The sequence below is a fragment of the Meles meles genome, chromosome 7 (genome assembly GCF_922984935.1).
Source record: "Meles meles chromosome 7, mMelMel3.1 paternal haplotype, whole genome shotgun sequence".
NCBI lineage: Eukaryota > Metazoa > Chordata > Mammalia > Carnivora > Mustelidae > Meles > Meles meles.
Window position 1 is genome coordinate 118344960 of NC_060072.1, and position 23702 is coordinate 118368661.

A 23702-nucleotide genomic window follows, 5' to 3' on the forward strand; every position below is an offset into this window, starting at 1 on the left:
CATGTACTTAGATTAATATCATTGTTCAGTGATCTAATTTTAGCAGATGTGTGTGTGTGTGTGTATGTATTCAAAGTTCAAAAGGATATTTTATAAATTTAAATACTCATGTCATTAATAATCCAGATTGTATTTAAGACCATGTCATCCCATAGTATTACTCTCTCCAGGGCACAGTGAAAATGATGTGGTTAAAAATAATATTTGAATGTTATTAACATTGATTGGCAAGAATCATGTCTTTAAAATTATTAGCACTTAAATTTTGTGCCATTTCAAATTCTACAAAATATGCTCTATCAGGTTATTGTCATGAGGCATTTATGTTTACTTTATGTTTGAAATTTGTTGTGCAGAGTTCAAACATTAACATTTGAATAAGCTGAATATTTTAATCATTCATCACTTAAAATATACTTTTTTAAAATTAGAAAAAAGAGAAAGCATTGCAAACATTCAAACTTACCTGCTACCAACTAAGCTTCTCCATAATCTGAGTCTACCCTATTTATCCAGGGTATTTCTCACTATTGTTCAATAAGCACCATCCTTTCAAGTTAGTGTTACTTTCATAAAGCTTCCACTTTTGCAAATTTCATTGCTATTTGCTCATGTTGCTTATCTTGACCAGAACTTATTTTTTCTCAAAAATAGGGACGTGGTAGAGATTTCGGGCAGCAAGATGTGGCACTTTAAAGAAAAGTTATTGTGTGATTAAAAAAAGTTTAATTTCATTATAGTTGACATAATTTTTGTTATATGTGACATATGGAAAACATTATTATATACAAATAATAGTAACACTGGAAATGGAAATGGAAAAGCAGTACGTGAATCATACAAGTACATAAACCTATGTTTCTATAGAAATGATACTGGGACACCCTTAACTTAGAGCAATATAATTATAGTACAATGGCTTTTCAAATTTAGCCTATGTCAGAAACACCCAGAAAACTTGTTAAAACAGATTGCTGGACTTGAACCCTAAAGTTTCTGATTCTGTAGCTCTGAGGTAGGGCCCAATAATTTGTATTTCTAATATATTCCTAGTTGATGCTCTGGCTGCTAGTCTAGAGACCATACTTTGACAAGCATTGACAGAGAAATTTTAAAAATTTCAAATTCACTGGAATGTTGGTTTTTTTTAAAATACATATGATATTTATAATTAATATACTTATGGTTCTTCAAAAAATCAGTTTTAACTGAGAGTTTGTGTACTGCAAAAGAAAGGGGTCATAAAATTAGTGTTAGGGAGCAAATAGTGGTAATTCCTTTTAGGCAGAAGACTCATGTTTGAGCTGACAGAGACCAAGACTGGAGTCTAAAATAGCTATTTATTCAAATGATGTTTGTAGCAACATTGTTAGAAAACTGAAAACAACCAAAGTGCCCATTTAACAGAGGCCTAGTTAAATAAACTATGGTATGCTCAAATATAAAGGACGTAAAAAGAGGGTTGATTTTAACAGAAATAGAAAAAAAATCCTAAAATTCATATGGAATTCTTAATAACCCTGAATAGACAAAGCAATCTTAATAACAACAAAGTGGAGTCATGACATTTCCTGATTTCAGTCTATTTACAAAGCAGTAGTCTTAAAAAATTATGGTAGTGACATAAGAATAGGGATCTAGACCTGTGGGACACAATAGCCCAGACATAAACACATATACAGACAAAAATATTTTGACATGGGCACCCAAAATATACAATGGAGAAAGGGTAATCTCTTCAATAAATGTACTGGAAAAACTGGAAATCTGAATCTAGAGACTGAAATTACAACCCTGTTTTATACCACTCACAAAACATGAACTCAAAATGGATCAAACACTTAGAGGTAAGAACTAAAATTGTAAAATTTCTAGAAGAAAACAAAATTTAAAAGATCGTTGGCATTGGTCTTTGCAATGATTTCTTGCAAAAGATACCATAAGTAGACAACAAATAAACAAGTGGGACCACCTTAAACTACAGAGCTTCTTAATAATAAAGGAAGCAATCAATTGAAAAGGCAACCTACCATTGGGGAATAAATATTTGCGAGCCATATGTTTAGTTAGGGGTTAATATCCAAATTATAAAGAATTCCTATAACTCAATAGAAAAAAGCAAATATTCCAATAAGAAATGGGCAAAAGAATGGAATAGGTAATTTTCCAACGAAGACATAGATAAGGCCAATCAGTATTTGAAAAGTTTCTCAACACCACTCATTATCAGAGAAATACAAATTGAAAGCAATATATCACCTCACATCTATTAAGATGGCTATTATCAAAAAGATAAGAAATAACAAATGTTGGCAAAACTGTGGAGAAAAGAAAACTTATACACTGTTGATGGGAGTGCAAATTGGTATAGCCATTATGGAAAATGGTTTGGCGATTTTTTTTTTTAATAAAACATAGAGCTAACATGATTCATCAATCCCATTACTGTGTATATAGCTGAAGGAAATGAAATCTGGATCTTGAAGAGATGTCTGGAACGCCACATTCATTATGGCCTCATTCATAAGAGCCAAGATATGGAAATAACCTAAATGTTATTTGGCAGTTATTTGGATAAAGATAATGTGATACACACACACACGCACACACACATGCACACACATACACACACACAGGAATATTATTTTCAGCCATAACAAGGGTGTAAATCTTGCCAATATCACATGACTAACTCTAAAGGGATTTATGCTAAGTGAAATACATCAGAGTGAGAAAGACATACACTGTACAATCTTACTTAAATAAGTAATCTAAAAAAACTCAAACAAACCAATATCATAGAAACAGTAAGTAGAATAGAGGTTGCCAGGGACTGATGGGAGGAGGAAACAGGGAGATATTGTTCAAAGGGTACAGAATCTCAGTTATAAGAAGAGTAAGTTCATAGGATCTAATGTACAACATGGTAACTTATAGTTAGTAATATGGTATGGTATATTTGAAAGTTGTGGAAAATAAATCTTACATTCAGACCACACACAAAAAATCATTAACTATTTGAGGAGATGGATGTGTTATCTTTTCAAAATTTAATTATTAACTTTTAATGGAGAAAAAATTGATATATATTAGCTTCAATACAACATAGTGATTTGATATTTCTTTACATATTACAAAATGATTACTGCAATAAATCTGGTTAATTTCCAACACCATACATATGGTATTTGTCTTTTTCTGACTTACTTCATTTAATGTAACACTCTCTAACTCTATCCATGTCATTGAGAATGGCAAGATTTTGTTCTTTTTTATGACTACTATTCTATTGTGTATATATACCACATCTTCTTTGTTCATTCATCAGTTGATGGACATGGCCTGTTTCCAAAATTTTGCTATTGTAAATAATGCTGCTATAAACATATGGTTGCATGTATCCCTTCAAATTAGTATTTTTGTATTCTTTGGGTAAATACCTAGTAGTGCAATTGCTGGATTGTAGGGTAGTTTTATTTTTAAGCTTTTGAGGAACCTCTGCACTGTTTTCCACAGTGGCTACACCAGTTTGCATTCCCACCAACAGTGCAAGAGGTTCCCTTCTCTCCACAAACTCGCTGACTCTTCTTGTTTCCTGTGTTGTTAATTTTAACCATTCTGACAGATGTGAGGTGGTATCTCATTGTAGTTTTCATTTGTATTTCACTGATGGTCAGTCATACTGAATATCTTTTCATGTGTCTGTTGGCCATCTTCTTTGGAAAAAATGTCCATTCATGTCTTCTGCCCATTTTTTATCTTATTTGTTTTTTGGGTGTTGAGTTATATCAGTTCTTTATATATTTTGGATACTAACCCTTATCAGATATGTCATTTCCAAATATCTTACCCATTACATTGGTTACCTTTTAGTTTTGTTGATTGTTTCCTTTACTGTGAAGAAGCTTTTTTATTTTATTCAAGTTCCAATAGTTTATTTTTGCTTTTGTTTCCTTTGTCTCAGGAGACATATCTAAAAAGGAAGTTGACATTGTCTGTGACCAATGTCAAAGAAGTTACTGTCTGTGTTGTCTGCTAGGATGTTTATGGTTTCAGGTCGCACATTTAGGACTTTAATCTGTTTTGAATTTATTTATGGTGTAGGAAAGTGGTCCAGTTTCATTCATTTTGCATGTTGCTATCCAGTTTTCCCAACACCACTTGCTGAAGAAACTGCCTTTTTTTTTAAATTGGATATTCTTTTTTTTTTCAATTGGATATTCAATTCCAATTTTTCAATTGGATATTCTTTTTTTTTTTCAATTGGATATTCTTCCCTGCTTTGTCAAAGATTGATTGACCATAAAGTTGTGGGTTGACTTCTGGGTTTTGTATTCTATTCCATTGATCTATATGTCTATTTTTCTAATATAGTATAATATTATACTATATTATTATAATATATAAAATATAGACTATATTATTTTTCTAATATAGTATAATATTATGAATAAAATATTATACTAATATAGTGTAATATTTTTATAGTATAATATTTTTATACTGTTCAGATCACTACAGTTTTGTGATAAGACTTGAAGCCCTGAATTGTGATGCCTCCAGCTGTGCTTTTCTTTTTTAGGGTTGCTTTGGCTATTTGGGGTCTTTTGTGGCTCCATACAAATTTTAGGATTGTGTGTTCTAGCTCTGTGAAAAATGCTGGTGGTATTTTGATAGGGATTGTATTAAGTGTCAGATAGCTTTGGATAGTATATACATTTTAACAATATTTGTTAATCCAGAATGTCTTTCTGTTTCTTTGGGTCATCTTCAGTTTATTTTACTGGTGTTTTATGGTTTTCAGAGTACAGGTCTTTTACCTCTTTGGTTATGTTTATTCATAGGTATCTTATTTTTGGTTCTGTTGTAAATGGGATTCCTTAATTTCTCTGTCTGCTTCTTTATTATTGGTAAATAGAAATTCAACAGAATGCTATATGTTGATTTTGGATCCTGTGGTCCAAATTAATTCCTTTATCAGTTTGGGCAGTTTTTTGCTGGAGTCTTTCAGATTTTTTACATAGAGTTTCATGTCATCTGCAAATAATGAAAGTTGAACTACTTCTTTGCCAACCTGGATGCCTTTTTGTTTTCTGGTTGCTGAGGCTAAGATTTCCAGTGCTATGTTGAGTAAGAGTGGTGAGAGCAGACATCCCTGCCTGTTCCTGGCTGTAGAGGAAAAGGTCCCTTCATATGTTCCCCATTCACAGTGATATTAGCTATGAGTTTTTCATATATGGCCTGTCTTCTGTTGAGGTGTGATCCCTCTAACCATGGTTTGTTTAGAGTTTTTATCATGAATAGACATTGTATTTTGTCAAATGCTTTTTTTTTTTTTTTTGCATCTATTGAAAGGATCACATGGTTCTTAATCTTTCTTTTATTAAATGTGATGGATTGAGTTGATTGCTTTGTGAATATTGAACCATCCTTGCAGTCCAGGAAAAAGTTCCACTTGATCATGGTGAATGATATTTTTTAATGTACTTTTGGACTCAGTTTGCTAGTATTTTATTGAGAATTTTTACATCCATGTTCATCAGGGATATTGGATAGTTTTCTTTTTTAGTGGTGTCTTTATCTGGTTTTGATATCAGGGTAATGCTGGCTTCACAGGATGAATTTGGAAATTTCCCTTCCTTTTCTATTTTTTAGAATAAAAAAGAAGTATTAATTCTTTTTTAAATGTTTGGTGGTAGAATTTTCCTGTGAAGCCACTTGGCTTTAGACTTTTGTTTTGGGGAGTTTTTGGATTACTGATTCAATTTCTTTGCTGAATATCAGTCTGTTCACGTTTTCTGGTCTTCCCGTTCCAGTTTTGGTAGTTTATATGTTTCTAGGAATTTATCTGTTTCTTCCAGGTTTTCCAATTTGTTAGCCTGTAGTCTTTCATAATATTTTCTTATAATTGTATTTCTGTGGTATTGGTTGTTTTTTTCTATTCTCTCATTTGTTATTTATTTGGGCCTTTTTTCTTTTGTTAAGTCTTGTTAGTGGCTTATCAATTTAATTAATTATTTTTTTCAAAGAAACTATTAATTTTAATTAATTTTTTCAAAGAAACAGCTCCTTGGGGCTTAGTTAGTTAAGTGTTTGGCTCTAGATTTCTGCTCAGATCATAATCTCGGGGTGGTGGGATGGAGCTCAGTATTGGCTCATCAGTGTGGAGTCTGCTTTTCACTCTCCCTTCACTTCTCTGCCAGCTCCCATCCACTTGCTTGATCTCTCTCACTCTCTCAAATAAATAAATAAATAAATAAATCTATCTTTTTGTTTCCTTTAAAGAACCGCTCCTTGTTTCTACTTTTTTTTTTTTAAGTTTCTATATCATTTATTTCTGCTCTCATTTTTACTCTTTCTTTTGCTGGCTTTAGCTTCATTTTTTGTTCTTATTTCTATTTTATCCTTTAGATCTTAGTTTAATTTGTGTATTTGAGATTTTTCTTGCTTTTTGAGGCCTGTATTGCTATAAAATTCCCTCTAGGACTGGCTTTGCTGTATCCCAAAGGTTTTTAGATTGCTAAGTTTTCATTTTTATTTGTTTCCATGTATTTTTAAAAATTTCTTCTTTGATTTCCTGGTGGACCCATTCATTATTTTGTAGTATGTTATTTAACCTCCATGTATTTGTGGTCTTTCCAAATTTTTTTCTTGCAGTTGACTTCCAATTTCATAGCACTGTGGTCAGAAAAGTTTCATGATATGATTTCGATGTTTTTTATTTGTTGAGGCCTGATTTGTCACTTAATATGCAATCTATTTTGGAGATTGTTCCATGTACAATTGAAAAGAATGTGGATTCTGCTGTTTTAGGATGGAATGTTTTGAATATATCTGTTGAGTCCATCTGGTCCGGTGTGTCCTTCAAAGCCACTGTTTCCCTGTTTTTCTGTTTGGATGATCTGTTCATTGATGTGAGTGCAGTGTTAAAGTCCTCTTGTATTACTGTATTACCATCAATTAGTTTATTTTTGTTATTAACTGAATATATATTTGAATGCTCCCATGTTGAGTGCCTAAATATTTACAATTATTATTTCTCTTGTTGGATTGTCCCCTTTATAATTATAGAGTGTCATTTGTTACAGTTTTTGTTTTAAAGTCTATTTTGTTTTATATCAGTATTGCTACTCTGGCTTTCTTTTGGCATCCATTGTATGATAAATGTTTCTCCACTCCCTCACTTTCAATCTTCAGGTGTCTTTAGGTCTAAAATAAGTCACTTATAGGCAGCATAAACATGCATCTTGTTTTTTTAATCCATTCTGTCACCCTTTGTCTTTTTATTGGAGCATTTAGTCCATTTATATTCAGAGTAATTGTTGATAGATATGTATTTATTGGTATTTTATTACTTGCTTTGTCATTGTTTTTGGAGATTTTCTCTATCCTTTCCTGTGTTTGTCATTTGTAGTCTCTCCTTTCCACTCAAAGAATCCCCTTTAGTATTTCTTGCAGGCCTGGGTTAGTGGTCACAAACTCCTTTATTTTTTGTGTGGGAAACACTTTCTCTCTTCTACTATTCTGAATGATAGCCTTGCTGGATAGAGCATTTTTGGCTGCAGATTTTCCCATTTAGCACTTTGAATATGTCATATAACTCTTGGGAAGTTTCTGCTGAAAAATCTCTAGCTAGCCTTATGGGGTTTCCTTTGTATGTATGTCATTGTTTTCTTTTATCTTTCTGCTTTTAAAATGTTTTCTTAATCACTATATTTTTGCAAATTTAATTACAATATGTGTTGGTGTTGGCCTGCTTTCATTGATTTTGTTGGGGGTCCTCTATTCCTCCTGTATCTGTAGTCTGTTTTCTTCCTCACATTAGGAAAGTTTTCAGCTGTGACTTCCTCAAATAAATTTCCTGCTCCCTTTTCTCTTTCTCCTTCTGGAACTTCTATAATACAAATGTTATTATATTTGATGGAGTCACTGAGTTCCCCACTTTTGTTCTCATATTCTATAATTATTATTTCTTTTGTTCAGCTTCATTATTTTACATTATTTTGTCTTTTATATTATTATAAATTATTATTTATATATATTATTTGTCTTTTATATCACTTATTCATTCTACTACTTCTTTTAGCCTTGTGTTGTTCATTGCAACCAGCCCATTTCTAATCTCAGTTATTGCATTTTTCCTTTCTGACTGATTCTTTTTTTAACTCTTGGGGTAAGAGCCTCCCTGAAATCTTCCATTCTTTTCTCAAGCTCAGTGAATAGCCTCATGATTGTTGCTTGCTTTAAATTCTCCATCAGGTATGTTACTTTTATCTTTCTCACTTAGATCTCTAGCCATGACCTTATGCTGTTTTTTCATTTGGGATAAATTCCTCCATCTTTATATTTTGTCTAAGTCCTTGCCTTCTTCTCTGTGTTAGAAAAGCCAGATATGTCTCTTGCTCCTGAAAATAATGGTCTTATGAGGAAGAAGTCATATATAGTGCTCAGGGTCTGGTACTTTAGGGGATGTCTCTGATATGTGCTGCATGTTCTCTACTGTTGTGTTCTGGCTGCTCTATCCTTCAGGCTAATTTTCTGCAGAAGCTCTCCTTGACCTCTGTGGACAGTGTTTTGTCCCTGACCTGAGTGTGGTGAGTTAACTAATAACTACATTGATATTTTATTTTCATTTATTTTTATAGTGTTTATTCTGTGCTTAGATATAAAAGAATACATAGATAAGAATACACTTTCTTCCAAGTTACCCTTATGTAGTTCAGAAAAAAATAATGTTTGTAATAGACACACACACACACTACACACACACACACATATATGTGAGCATAGAGAAAATGGTAAGACAAAAAGATAATATATGAACAAGTAAGGAATCTGGGTATAGCTATATGAAAATTCCTTCTGGATTACCTTCAATTTCTCTGTAAATTTAAATTGATGGAAAATTTTTTAAAAAATTAAAATCCTATTATACAAAAAACTTCTACAGTAACAAAAGCAACTAACAGAAACATAAGCAAAGACTATAAATAGGTAATTCAAGGAGAACATTAAAATAGCTAATAATATTAAAATATGCTTAGTTCTCATTAAATATAAATAACCCTCATTCAAGTAAAAAACATTTTTACTATGCATTTATTTTTATTATAAAATATAAATAATTTTATATTTATATAAATAAATAATATAAATAATGTATAATTTACCATTTAAACCATTTTTAAGTGTGTAGTTCAGTGGCACTAAGTGCATTCACATTGTGTAGTCATTACCAATGATCTTTAGAACTTTCTCCTCTTGCAAAATTGAAACTCTACCCATTAAGAAATAATTCTCCATTCCCATTTCCCCAGCTCCTGGCAACCATCATTCTACTTACTGTCTCTATGAATTTGGCCATATGAAGATACTTCATTCATGTAAGTGCAATCATACAGTGTTTGTCCTTTTGTGATTGGCTTACTCCACCTAGCATAATGTCTTCCATATTCATCCATGTTATATGCTATAACATACTGTATCAGATTGTCTTTCCTTTTAAGGCTGAATAATATTCCATCACATACATATGCCATATTTTTTTAGTTCATTCATCACCTTTGGACACTTGAATGACTTCTATCTTTTGGCGGTTGTGAATGATGTTGCTATAAACAAAGATGTTTTCATGTCCCTGCTTTCATTCTTTTGGGCTTATATCTGGAATGGGAATTGCTGAATCATATGGTAATGCTTTATTTAATATTTTGAGGAATAACCATACTATTTTCCATAGTAGTTGTACCATTTCACATTCCTACTAGTAGGAATCCCAATTTCTTCATATTCTCACCAATGTCTATTTTCTTTCATTTTTTCCTTTTTTGTCTTCATATTAGCCATCCTGGGTATGAAGTGATATCTCATTGTTGTTTTGATTTTCATTTCCTTAATGAATAGTGATGTTTACCATATTTTCATGGGCCTATTGGCTCTCTGCATCTCTCCTTTGGAGAAATGTCTGTTAAAGTCCTTTTTTCACTGTTTTACAAAGTTTTTTTGTTTTCATTGTTGAGTCTGTAAGAGCTCTCTATATATTCTGGTTGTTAACTGCTATTCAGATATATGATTTGCAAATATTTTTCTCCCATTCTGTGGATTTCCCTTTTACTTTACTAACCTTGCCTCTTGATGAATAATTTTAAAATTGTGATAAAATCTTCCTTTGTTTGACTGCACCTTTGCTGTTGTACTCAACAAATTATTGTCAAATACAATGCCTTAGATTTTGCCCTACATTTTTACCTAAGACTTTTATAGTTTAGCACTTAGTTTTAGATCTTTCATCTATTTTGAACTATAAGGTAAGGTATAAGATAGGGATCTCATTTCACTCTTTAGTATGTGGATATCCAGTTTCTCCAGTACCATATGTTTTAAATTCTCCTTTCCCCATTGAATGGTCTTGGTATCCTTGTCAAAAGTCATCTGAAAAAGAACCTGAGGGTTTTGAAGGGACGGGGGAGTGGGAGGTTGGGGGAACAAGGTGGTGGGTAATAGGGAGGGCACGTATTGCATGGAACACTGGGTGTTCTGCAAAAACAATAAATACTGTTACACTGGAAAAAAAAAGTCATTTGACCATATATGTGGTGGTTTATTTCTTCGTTCTCTATCCTTTATCCTTATCTTGTATGTCTGTCTTTATGCCAGTACCACACTGTTTTGTTTACTGTTGCTTTGTAGTAAGTTTCAAAGTAACGAAGTGTGAGCCCTCCAGCTTTGTTATTTTTCAAGATTATTTTGATTATTCAGGATCCTTTAAGATTCCATATGAATTTTAGCATAGAATTTTTTTATTCTTTAAAAAACATTGCTGGGATTTTGATAGGTATCACACTGAATCTGTAGAACATTTTGTATAGTATTGATATCTTAACAGTATAAAGTGTTTCGATTTATGAAAAGTCTAGTGCTGGCTATGATGCTGGAATATGAGTCTTTCATGAATTTACTAGCAGAATTATTAACTATGATCATTTGAAAAGTAATTTGGATTTATATATTAAAATAAAAAACATAGATACCTTTAATACAATACATGTTTACATGCTCTATTTTATAGAAATATAATCACCATGGTATATATATATATATATATATATATATATATATATACATGTACAGTGAAATTTATTGTACCATTGCCATAGCAGCAAAAAGTACATTGATAAAAATCTAAATGTAATTCAGTAGAAGAATGGTTGAATAAAATATAGCACATTCACATAATAGAATACCATAAAGCAACTTAAAGGTATGATATAAAAAGGAAATCTGTATTACCAATTTATCTGTGTTGGAGATAAGTAGGATCCATCCAAATGATTCTATTATGTATAGAACCAGCAAACTTAACATATATAGTTGTGTGTGTGTGTGTGTGTGTGTGTAACACATGTTTAAAGAAAGGTTTAGAAAAATATGCTTGACTCATTGACTCATGGTTGTCTGGGAAAGGGAGTCCATAGGTTTAAGGTGATTGGCAAATAGAAACAATGGAAACACAGTATAAAGCTTTATTTCATTTGTCTTTATATAGCAGTGATTTTTTTTACCTTCATAGATAGGTTTTCTAGTTGTGGAGATTACAGCAGGCAGAGTATTCATAAATCCCACATGTTTTTTTGAGTCAGAATTTTTTGGATGCCCTAAACAATGAAAATAACATTATTATCTTAGAAATGTCCTGATTTCAACTTTTAAAAATTTATAATAAATCTTAACCCACTTCTAAAGCACAGCTTCCTCAAATTTAAAAAAAATAATTTAAAACACCTTTACTAACACACTTATTTTCTCTCTTGTTTTTCCTTGTTGGTCATTTGATATTTATAAACAAAACCAGTAAGAGTGCAAATCCAGAAGAGGAAATAATAGAAATAGTGTATGTAAAAATACCTGAGGAAGAGCTTTCTTTCTTTTCAGTATTACAATAAAAAACTACTTTAACAATTAAATTGATAAATTCTCATATAAGGTTTTTATATAAAACAGAATATCTTTATTTAAAACTTTTTTATATAACTGCAGTGAAAAAACTAGTGCTTTTGGTTTCTAAACAGACATGTTTAGAAATACTATTGTCATGATACATATTTTGAACACTGTTACAAACAAAATAATGTAATAAAGAAAATAATTTCAGTATGCTCATTTCAAGAAAAATATGCTGAAATAAAAAGCAGAATGTGGGACATTTAGATGGTGTTTTCTCAAAGTTACTGGGGAAAATTTACTAAATTAATGTGTTGAATTTCTACAATATATGTCTTACAGAGAAATAAAACATTTTGAATTCTTCTATTTCCTTAAGGCAAGTGTTTGCATAAGAAATGTTTATGTCATTATTTTTAGATTAAAAGGTTTGATTATTTGATGAAAAATAAAAACATGTATGATAGAATCATTTCTATTCCATCCACAAAAAAGATTACTATTACTATTCTCTTATGAGTAGAAATTTAGATAGTAGATTATTCAGACTATTTCTTAGTTCTTATTCTCCTCCTCCTTTTTGTTTCTTTAGGCAACATTACTGCTTATAATTAACACCCCCATCAAAGAGAAAGCTGTAGCTTAGGGAAAAAAAAAAAAAACAAATTGGGGCACCTGGGTGGCTCATTGATTAAACATCTGCCTTCAGCTTTGGTCTTGATCCCAGAGTCCTGGGATCAAGCTCCATGTTGAGCTCCTTGCCCAGTGGGGGAGTCTGCTTCTCCTTCTCTCCCTGATTCTGCTCCTGCTTTCTCTTTCTCTCAGTCTCTAATGCACGTGCTCTCTCTCCCTCTAATAGATAAATAAAAATCTTGAAAGGAAACCCTAAATTGTAGGTAAACTAGGAGCTAAATGAATGGAAAACGATATTATAAGTGATATGAAGTAGGAGGTGAATCTGACATTGTCTGGCAGTTAGTAGGAAGATGAAGATAGCTTATCTGAACATAAAGAGCATATTATAATTGATTTTTCTAATTTTAGAGAAGACTTACTTACCCGATCTGCCTTACTTCAGTTAATAGTCAAATTTATTTTATTTCTGAGGGGCGCCTGGGTGGCTCAGTGGGTTAAGCGCCTGCCTTCAGCTCAGGTCATAGTCTGAGTCCTGAGATCGAGCCCTGCATCAGACTGTCTGCTCAGCAGGGAGCCTGCTTCCCCCTCTCTCTCTGTCTGCCTCTCTGCCTACTTGTGATCTCTGTCAAATAAATAAAATCTTTAAAAAAATTTATGTTATTTCTGAATTACACTTCCACAGAATGGGAAAAGGCAACCAATGGGAATAATGGTAAGAGATAAAGATGCAGAGTTAGAAAGACAAACTGGTGAAAATTGGTAGTATATATAATTATTTGGGGCTTTAGAAAATATAATAGGCCAAAAATAATTTACATTTAAAAAAACCTTCAAACTCAGTATCTATGGGAAATACAGCAGGGTAATGATTATATAATGCCTCTGGAGCAATGATAAGGAATGGATTCTGTAAATTCATTCCTAGATATTAATGGATTAGATACCTGGGGAGATAATAATGAAGGGAAAGGGAAAACATGTTTATTTTCCTTCCAATCTACCCTCATGTTGAGTCTCTGTATTGCAGATCCTACTTGGGATTGTACAAAAAGGGAATATATAAATCTAAAACAGAGGACTATAAAATGGGTTTATCATAATGGTGAGCAAGAATGGAAGGTTGAGTGGGACACCTGGGTGGCTTATTCAGTTAAGCATTTGACTCAAGTCATGATCTCAGGTTCCTCAGATTGAGACCCACATGGGACTCCCCATTCAGCAGGGAGTCTACTTGAGATTCTTTCCTTTTGCCCCTCCCCCTGCTCAATGTGTATTCTCTTTTTCTCTCTCTCAAATAAATAAAACTTTAGGGGGGAAAAAAAGGAAGGAAGGAAGGTTGTGAAAAAACGTGGAGCTCCAATTTATTGGTGGCAGGGAAGAAGAGCTATGCCAGGGATACTATTCATTCACGAAGAATGCATACATGTTAGGTAAGCTTAATCACTTATTTTCACTTATGTTTAGCTAAACTGGTTATATGACTAAGGTTAGTATGATCTGGTTATTTCCACACAATTAAAGCTTTACTAATTTAAAAAATCACATTGTACATTACCTGAAGGTTCTTTATTCAATGAAGGAAGCTGGATGGTTTTATAAATGGTTGATCCAGCCCTAGAAGTTCTACGATTTGCTTTTAGAGGTTCAATCACATGGGGTGAAGTGTACTCATAAGGTTCTTCTAGAAATATTTAGAAAATATGTTAGCTATAAGATGGATTACATTTGTAACTGATTTTGATACACAGTAAGTTAGCTGCCAATAAAACAAATAACTAAAAATTTTTTGAGATGATTAATTTCACTAATAAAAAAGTACACATTAAGAAGGATAGTTTTAGAGATCAGAACTAAGTAAAAGAAGTCATCAAGACCACCTATTATAAATTCCATTTCTATGAAATGTCCAGTGTATGGAAATTTATAGAGACAGAAATTAGATTAGCAGATTAAGCCTTGGAGTGTGAAGATATCTCTTTCACACAGAGAAAATATTCTAAAATAAAACATGACAATGAAAGCATAACTGTGAATGTACTAAAAAACCACTGAATTACACACTGTAAATGAATGAACTCTATGGTATGTGAATTATATATTGATAAAGCTATTAAAATTAACATCTGAGAGGCGCCTGGATGGCTCAGTGGGGTAAACCTCTGCCTTCGGCTCATATCATGATATCAGGGACCTGGGATCGAGCCCCACATTAGGCTCTCTGCTGGGCAGGGAGCCTGCTTCCCCCTCTTTCTCTGCCTGCCTCTCTGCCAACTTGTGATCTCTCTCTGTCAAATAAATAAACAAAATCTTTAAAAAAAAATTGACATCTGATTTTCTATCTCAAACAATGAGGCCAGAAGCCAGTAGAATGACATATTAAAAAGGCTGAAAGCAAAAATTCATAACCAAGAATTTAATACCCAAAAAATTATTATTCAAAAATAATAATAGGTAAAACAAAAACCTTCCTAGATAAAAAACAACTAAGACTATTGTTGTTATATTAGGGAAAGTGTCTTAAAAGAAATGCTAAGGAAAATACTTCAAGCTGGTACAAAAATGACATCAGGTAGTAACTCAAAATCTGCATGAAGAAATAAAAAGCATTTTAAAAGTAATTATATCGGTAACTACAAATAACAACATATCTTTTCTAAACTCTTTTCTTCCATTAGTTGATTGAAAAAAAAAAAAAACACTACCTAAAACCGTACTACTGGGTATGTAATAGAAAATTCAATTTTATTTCTATATATGAGCATTGAATAACCCCAAATCTAAGTTAGGGAAACAATTTTATTTTCAATAGCATCAAATAAGAATAAAATAGGGATGCCGGGGTGACTCAGTTGGTTAAGCTGCTGCCTTCGCCTCAGGTCATGATCCCAGGGTCCTGGGATCGAGTCCCGAATTGGGCTCCTTGCTCAGTGGGAAGCCTGCTTCTCTCTCTGCCTCTGCCTGCCACTCTGTCTGCTTGTGCACTTTCTCTCTCTCTGACAAATAAATAAATAAAATCTTTAAAAAAAAGAATAAAATAGTAGTGAATTTAACAGAGAGGTAAGACTTGTAATGAGAGTTATAAAACACTGTACAGGGAAATTAAATCCAATATAAATGAATAAATTCAATGTTCATAAATTAGAACTAATTTATTTGTTTGAACTATAATGACATACCACTGTATTAGTTTTAGTAGATAACTTAATAATTGATATATGTGAGTTCAAGGGTTTCCTCTGTCACTATCTTGAACCAGAACTCTTAGAACATTCATATTTTTAAGGTAGCAATTCTTTTCAAATTGATGAATAGGTTCAATATAATCCCTATCAGTACTTCAAGAGCATTTTTTTTCAGAAATTAGCAACCTGAAACTAAAATTTATATGGAATGCAAAAGACAGTATAGCCAAATGAATAACACTATAGAGACTTCATCTTTCAATTATAAAATTTACTATTAACTTTGTTATCAAAACAATATGGTAATAGCACAGTGATAGAAAAATAGGTCTAAGGAACAGAACTAAGACTTCAGTAGTAAACTTTTTAAGAATAGCTAATTGATTTTCAACTAGTTCCCAAGGCAATTAAATGGAAACAGGATTCTCTTTTCACAAACAGGGCTCTGGCAATTGTATAGACACTTGCAAAAAGATGAACCTGGAACTTTACTTCTCATTGTATACAAAAACTAACAAAATAAATTACATACCTAAACGTAATAGTGATATTATAAAACTCTTAGAAAAAAATAGAAAATTTTGAGATATTAAATAGGCAATGACTTTTTAGAAACAAGTAAAAGCATGATCCATAAAAGAAAAATTAATATACTGGGTTTCATCAAAATTCAAAACTTTTGACTGCCATTAAGAAAGTTATGATGAGGGGCACCTGGGTGGCTCAGTTGGTTAAGCCTCTGCCTTCAGCTCAGGTCATGATCTCAGGATCCTGGGATCAAGCCCCACATTGGGCTCTCTGCTCAGCAGGGAGCCTGCTTCCCCCTTTCCTTCTGCCTGCTTCTCTGCCTACTTGTGATCTCTCTTACTGTCAAATAAATAACTAAAATCTTTAAAGAAAAAAAAATAAAAAAAAGAAAGTTATGATGAGCTGTAGACTGAAAGAAAGTATTTGCAAATCATGTATCCAATAAGAAATCACATCCAGAATATATAAAGAACTCAAAAATTTTAAAACTTAAAAAACAAAACTTTACAAATGGGCAATTTTAAAGACGTTTCACCAAAGAAATACACACACAAATGGCTAATAAACACATGAAAAGATGTCCAAAATCATTTTTCAGGAAATGTAAGTAAAAACCACAATGAAATGCCATTTCATATCCAACAGAATGTCTATAATCTAAAGGACAGATAATAGCCAGGTGATGGCAAGGATGGGAAGAAATAAAAGCCTTCATACCTTTGGTATCTGGTAAAATGGCACAGCCCCTTTAGAAAACAGTTTGGCGATTAAAAAATAAACATAAGTTTACCATACAACACAGCAACTCTATTCTTAGTTATCCACCTAAGAGAAATGAAAATTTATGTCTTCACAAAGACCACCAGCATTCCTTATAGCCAAAAAGTGGAATGAACCCAAATGTCCATCAACCTATGAACAGGTAAAGAATATGGGCTACAGTCATACAAGAGACTATTATTCAGCAGTAAAAAGGAATGTTACTGTATGGATGAACCTCAAAACCATGCTTACCGAAGGAAACTACACAGAAAACACCAGGTATTATATGATTCCATTCATGTGAAGTGTCCAAAAAAAAGTAAATTAATAAGAAACAAAAAGCAGATTAGTGGTTGCCTGGGACTGGAAGTGGGAATTAACTAAACTATCATTAGGGATCTTGCATGAATGGTGAAATGCTCTAAAAGTGAATTAAGATGGTCACTGCAGATCTAAGTAAATTTACTAAAATCCTTGACTCATATAATTAAGATGGGGCAAATTTTCTGATATGCAATTTAGGCCCCCACTAAAGTGTTTTTTTTTTAAACTGCTAATTTATACCTCTCTGAGGGACAAATTTACTAATTAGAGTATAATGTTTATGCAGTCGTTTGTGTCTTTTTTTTTTTTTTTTTTTTTTTAGTCTTGCGGCTACTTCAATTTTTTTTTCTTTTTTCAATTTTTTATTTTTTTTTCTTTTTTCAATTTTTTTTTCTTTTTTCTTTTTTCTTCTTCTGCTAAATTTTTTTAAAAACTTTTACCCTTTTCTTTTTTAACGTTTTTTGACTAGTTCATCTAAATATATATATTTTTTCTTTCTTTTTTATATTTTTTTATTTGTTAAATTTTTTTCTTTTTTTTTTTTTCTTTTTTTTTTCAGAACCTGTTTTTTATCCCCTTCCCCCCCCCCCCCACAATTTGGGGTCTCTTCTGATTTGGTTACAGCGCATTTTTCCGGGGTCTTTGCCACCCTATTAGTAGTTTATTTGCTCCTTCATATCCTCTTATCTGGACAAAATGACAAGGCGGAAAAAATCACCACAAACAAAAGAACAAGAGACAGTACCGAAGGCTAGGGACCTAATCAACACAGACATTGGTACTATGTCAGATCAAGAGTTCAGAATGACGATTCTGAACATTCTAGCCGGGCTCGAAAAAAGCATGGAAGATATTAGAGAAACCCTCTCTGGAGATATTAAAGCCCTTTCTGGAGAAATTAAAGAACTAAAGTCTAACCAAGTTGAAATCAAAAAAGCTATTAATGAGGTGCAATCAAAAATGGAGGCTCTCACTGCTAGGATCAATGAGGCAGAAGAAAGAATTAGTGATATAGAAGACCAAATGACAGAGAATAAGGAAGCCGAGCAAAAGAGGGACAAACAGCTACTGGACCATGAGGGGAGAATTCGTTTGTGTCTTTAGCATTACAGTATTCACTCAAAGCACTCTTTTCCAGTTACTTCAAGTTGCTCATTTTTCTCTAACTCTGACAGTAAGGTTATATCACTCATTAATTTTTTTTCCTTAGACTTTATTGAGATGCATTTGACATATAATGTAAGTTTGAGTTGTACAATGTGTTGGTTTGCACACTTACATATTGCAAAATAATTACCACCATAGCATTAGCTAATTCCTCTTTTTTGTAGTGAGACTATTTAACACTTAATCTTCTAGCAACTTTCAAGCATATAATACAGTATTGTTAATTATAATCATCATGATGTATTTTAGATCCCCAGAACTTATTCAACTTCTTCTATTCATACTCTTTGACCAACATCTCCCCATTTCCCCCAACACATAGCTTCTGGTAATCACCATTCTACTCTCTGTTTCTATGAGTTCAGCTTTTTTATAGATTGCACATATAAGTGAGATCATATTGTATATATTTTTCTCTGTCTGGCTTGTTTGACTTTAGCATAATTCCTCCAAGGTCTATCCTTGTCTTTTTTTTTTTTTAATTGTGTTGTATTAGTCACCATACAATACCGTGCTGTTGCAAATAACTAGGGTTTCCTTCTTTTTATAGCTGAATAGTATTCCATTATATATATAAAGTTCTATTATGTACATTATAATTTATTTTATATACAGTAATACATAATTATATTTATATATAGTATAGTTCTAATATTACATGTATTATAATAAAAGTTATTTTGAATTCTTTATAGGGTAAATTTTAGATCCCTGTGTTTTGGGGTTTGGTACTAGAAGATTATTATAATCCTTGGGTTGTGTCCTGTTTCCTTGATTTTTCATGTTCCTTGGAGTTTTGTGTTGCTGTCTTACATTTAAAGTAGCAGTCACCTCCTCCAGTCTTTACTAACTGCCCTCAGGAAGGACCTGCCTTTCATCAGCCCTGCTAGAAATCCTGAAGCTTTCTGGGACCTTGAATGCATATACCTGCTCAATACTTACTACTCCCTCTTGTGGCAGAGTTCTTAAGCTTATATATTTTCTCTGGATCCTGCATCATACCAGGCCAAATGGAGACACCTTCCCTTTTGTTTTCTCTAAAGTGGCACCACAGCTCAAGTTATGGTTTTTCTCTGGACCACAGAACCTGGCTTGCTTTCTGCAAGTGCTCCCTAGATGTCCACCAAAGCTTGCTGTCCCTAGCACTCTCAGGAGCATGCACAGGGAGCTGACTACAGAGTTGGGGAGGTATGGGTGAGATAAGCCTGTTGCTAGGGATGTCCCCCAAGCCAGTTGCTGGATTCTGCAAGTGAGGCTTTCCCAGCAGCTCATGAGTAGGCTTCCTGATGGAGTCCAAGCACAGCAGAAGCTACATCCCTTTAATGCTCTCTGAGAATCATATCTGCCACTCTTTCCTACTCTCATCCCACAATTTAGTACTCTAGATGCCATGATGGTGTCTTGCATAGCTAGGAAAGCCTGGTAGTCACTCTTACTTCTTCTTTCCCTGCAAAGGGAGATATCAAGGGGTGAGAAAGACTCACTTGGTCCTTGCTGCACCACTTGGGGAACATGTGATACACTCAAAGTCAAATTGTTCCTCTTATCCAATCCAGTGTGTCCAAACTCATTCTTTGCTTCAACAAAGTACTGGAACTTCTAATCTGGAAACCTGGACTTGCCTCTTGTCTATGGGTGACTGCCCAAGTCAGTGTTCTCCGGGTGCTCCCTGAGTGTGACAAAGAAGGGTTGGAACCATTCATGAGCTACTGGAGTCCACAGCCAGGATGGAGGTTTGTCTGCCTATTACCCGATGCACAGGTGGGCAAGGTTTTTCCAGGTCCCTTGGTGTGTAATACTACATCCCACAACTTCTACAAATGCACTTTCATTCATGGATGGGTGCCAAATTTTTGCTGTTGAGAATGGGGGGAGGGGGAAAAAACAAGGGACATCTTATGCTATTGTGATGCTGAAATCAGTTGTTATATATTTGTAGTAGTTCCTATGTCCCAGTCTGTATTTCATCCTAGGATCTCCCAACATCCTGGTTCATTTCTTTTTTGCATGCATATTTTAATTGAGAAAATTATAGTATAATTAAAATATAATATAATTGAATGATGAAAAAAACAACTAACTGTAATGGGTAATTTACTGCTAGGTGAGTCTGTTTGTTGTGTTTTTTCTTTGCCACCTTTCTGTAAGGGACTGGGTCCTGTGGGGCCTATACCTGTATTGCTACTGTATTCTCTTTGTGTATGTGTGTGCATTGTGCAGGAAGTCACGTCATAGGACCTTCCTCTGAAAATGATTATAGATCACAAAATTGTGATCTCTGGCCCTAATGACAAATTTTAATATGAATTTGTAGGGTTCTGGAAAGAGTACATGCATTTTGCATGGGGTGGTATCAAGAATATTTGCAACTGGCGGCATCACGTTACCTGATTTCAAGCTTTACTACAAAGCTGTGATCACCAAGACAGCATGGTACTGGCATAAAAACAGACACATAGACCAGTGGAACAGAGTAGAGAGTCCAGATATGGACCCTCAACTCTATGGTCAAATAATCTTTGACAAAGCAAGAAAAAATATACGGTGGAGAAAAGACAGTCTCTTCAATAAATGGTGCTGGGAAAATTGGACAGCTATATGTAGAAGAATGAAACTCGACCATCCTCTTACACGGTACACAAAGATAAACTCAAAATGGATAAAAGACTTCAACGTGAGACAGGAATCCATCAGAATCCTAGAGGAGAACATAGGCAGTAACCTCTTCGATATCAGCACAGCAACTTCTTTCAAGATATGTCTCCAAAGACAAAGGAAACAAAAGCGAAAATGAACTTTTGGGACTTCATCAAGATCAAAAGCTTCTGCACAGCAAAGGAAACAGTCAACAAAACAAAGAGGCAACCCATGGAATGGGAGAAGATATTTGCAAATGACAGTACAGACAAAAGGTTGATATCCAGGATCTATAAAGAACTCCTCAAACTCAACACACACCAAACAGATAATCATATCAAAAAATGGGCAGAAGATATGAATAGACACTTCTCCAATGAAGACATACAAATGGCTATCAGACACATGAAAAAATGTTCATCATCACTAGCCATCAGGGAGATTCCAATTAAAACCACATTGAGATATCACCTGACACCAGTTAGAATGGCCAAAATTAGCAAGACAGGAAACAACGTGTGTTAGAGAGGATGTGGAGAAAGGGGAACCCTCTTACACTGTTGGTGGGGATGCAAGTTGGTGCAGCCACTTTGGAGAACAGTGTGGAGATTCCTCATGAAATATAAAGTAGAGCTTCCCTATGACCCTGCAATTGCACTACTGGGTATTTACCCCAAAGATACAGATGTAGTGAAAAGAAGAGCCATCTGTACCCCAATGTTTATAGCAACAATGGTCATGGTCTCCAAACTGTGGAAAGAACCAAGATGCCCTTCAACAGACGAATGGATAAGGAAGATGTGGTCCATATACAGGATGGAGTATTATGCCTCCATCAGAAAGGATGAATACCCAACTTTTGTAGCAACATGGATGGGACTGGAAGAAATTATGCTGAGTTAAATAAGTCAAGCAGAGAGAGTCAATTATCATATGATTTCACTTATTTGTGGAGCATAACAAAGAACATGGAGGACATGGGGAGATGGAGAGGAGAACGGAGTTGAGGGAAACTGGAAGGGGAGGTGAACCATGAGAGACTGTGGACACTGAAAAACAACCTGAGGGTTTTGAAGGGGCGGGGGGTGGAAGGTTGGGGGAACAAGGTGTTGGGTATGGGGGGGCACGTATTACCTGGAGCACTGGGTGTGGTGCAAAAACAATGAATACTGTTACGCTGAAAAGAAATTAAAAAAAAAAAAGAATATTTGCAACTAGAGGGAACATGGTGGTAGATTGGTTTCAATAATGGCCTCAATGTATTCTTGACCACTGGTTGTTCATATCCTCACATACAACTCTGGTCTTGGCTATATGACTTTAGTAAATGGAACAAAAGTAAACAGATGCAAGCAGAAACTTCAAATGTTTCTACAAGGCTTGTACAATGGGCTCACTCACATGTTGCTCTTAGAACCTAAGGTTACAACATGGATATGCTTAAGCTAATCAGCTGGATGATGAAAGACAAGGGGCCAAGTCACCTCTTGTGTCACTTGAAAAGTTTGTTTTCTCTTAGCTCCCGAACCATCCTTCCATAGTTGCTTTGTGAAATAACCACATTTTTACTTTGCCAGGTAACTCCAAATTAGGGTTAGGCAAATGAGGCATGCTAGAGAGACATTGCAAGTGTGGAGGAGAAACAAGGGGTTTGCTTCCTTCATTTAGCTACCATTGGGCTTCCTGAGAGCTTCATGTCTCTTTTGTTTCTGTGAACACCATCCCAGCAATGTTTCTTTATCCCAGGAGCAGAAGGTCTTTCCATGGCATAAATGGTTTGTAGTTTTCTCAACATTTGCAAAACCAGTTTTATTTAAACCTCACCAGCTGAGACACTAGCAATGTCCCCACTTCAGAAGTCTGTCTGAGACCCCTCCTGAAAAATCAGAGATACTAGCACCAGCCAAGCCTCGTCTTCTACTCAGAGTCTTTATCAGCCTTAGAAGCCACAACTTCTTCCTAACATTCCTCCATGTTATCTCGGAATTCTTTTACACTCTGTTACCCAGTTAACAACTTTATACTTAGTTAATGAGTTTTTACACTTTTGCTCTTTTTTCAGACAACTAGTGAGGTTTTTATCTCTCGATGAGCCCCAAATATATACCCCCATTGTCCCAAACAACAGCTAGCCAATTGCCAGACATGTGAGTGAAGCCATTGACCACAAGGTGACCAAAGATGCATATGTTAGCCAGCCAAAATCAGTCTACATTCCTAACTCCCAAACCATGAACTCTAAATCCCGAGTTACTCTTTTAAGGTAAATAGTTTTGGGGGTAGTTATGCAGTAAAAGAACACTAACAAATATGGAAAAAAAAATTTTTTTTTAAAGATTTATTTATTTGACAGAGAGAAATCACAAGAGAGGCAGGCAGAGAGAGAGGAAGGGAAGCAGGCTCTCCGCTGAGCAGAGAGCCCGATGTGGGACTCGATCCCAGGACCCCGAGACCATGACCTGAGCTGAAGGCAGCGGCTTAACCCACTGAGCCACCCAGGCGCCCCGGAAAAAAATTTTTAAAAAT

At 34.1% G+C, this 23702-nt stretch overlaps 1 protein-coding gene across 1 annotated transcript in view; it reads right to left on the reverse strand.

The window, feature by feature from the left end:
- Nucleotides 1–634: 634 nt before the first annotated feature.
- CCDC7 (coiled-coil domain containing 7) overlaps nt 635–23702 on the reverse strand; it is a 387945-nt gene continuing 364877 nt past the window's right edge. Inside the window, exons 21-22 of the mRNA XM_046011852.1 lie at nt 14132–14257; nt 635–690 (exon numbers count right to left, since the gene is read on the reverse strand). Of these exons, the coding sequence (XP_045867808.1) occupies nt 635–690; nt 14132–14257 (182 nt within the window). The remainder of the gene's footprint in view (nt 691–14131; nt 14258–23702) is intronic.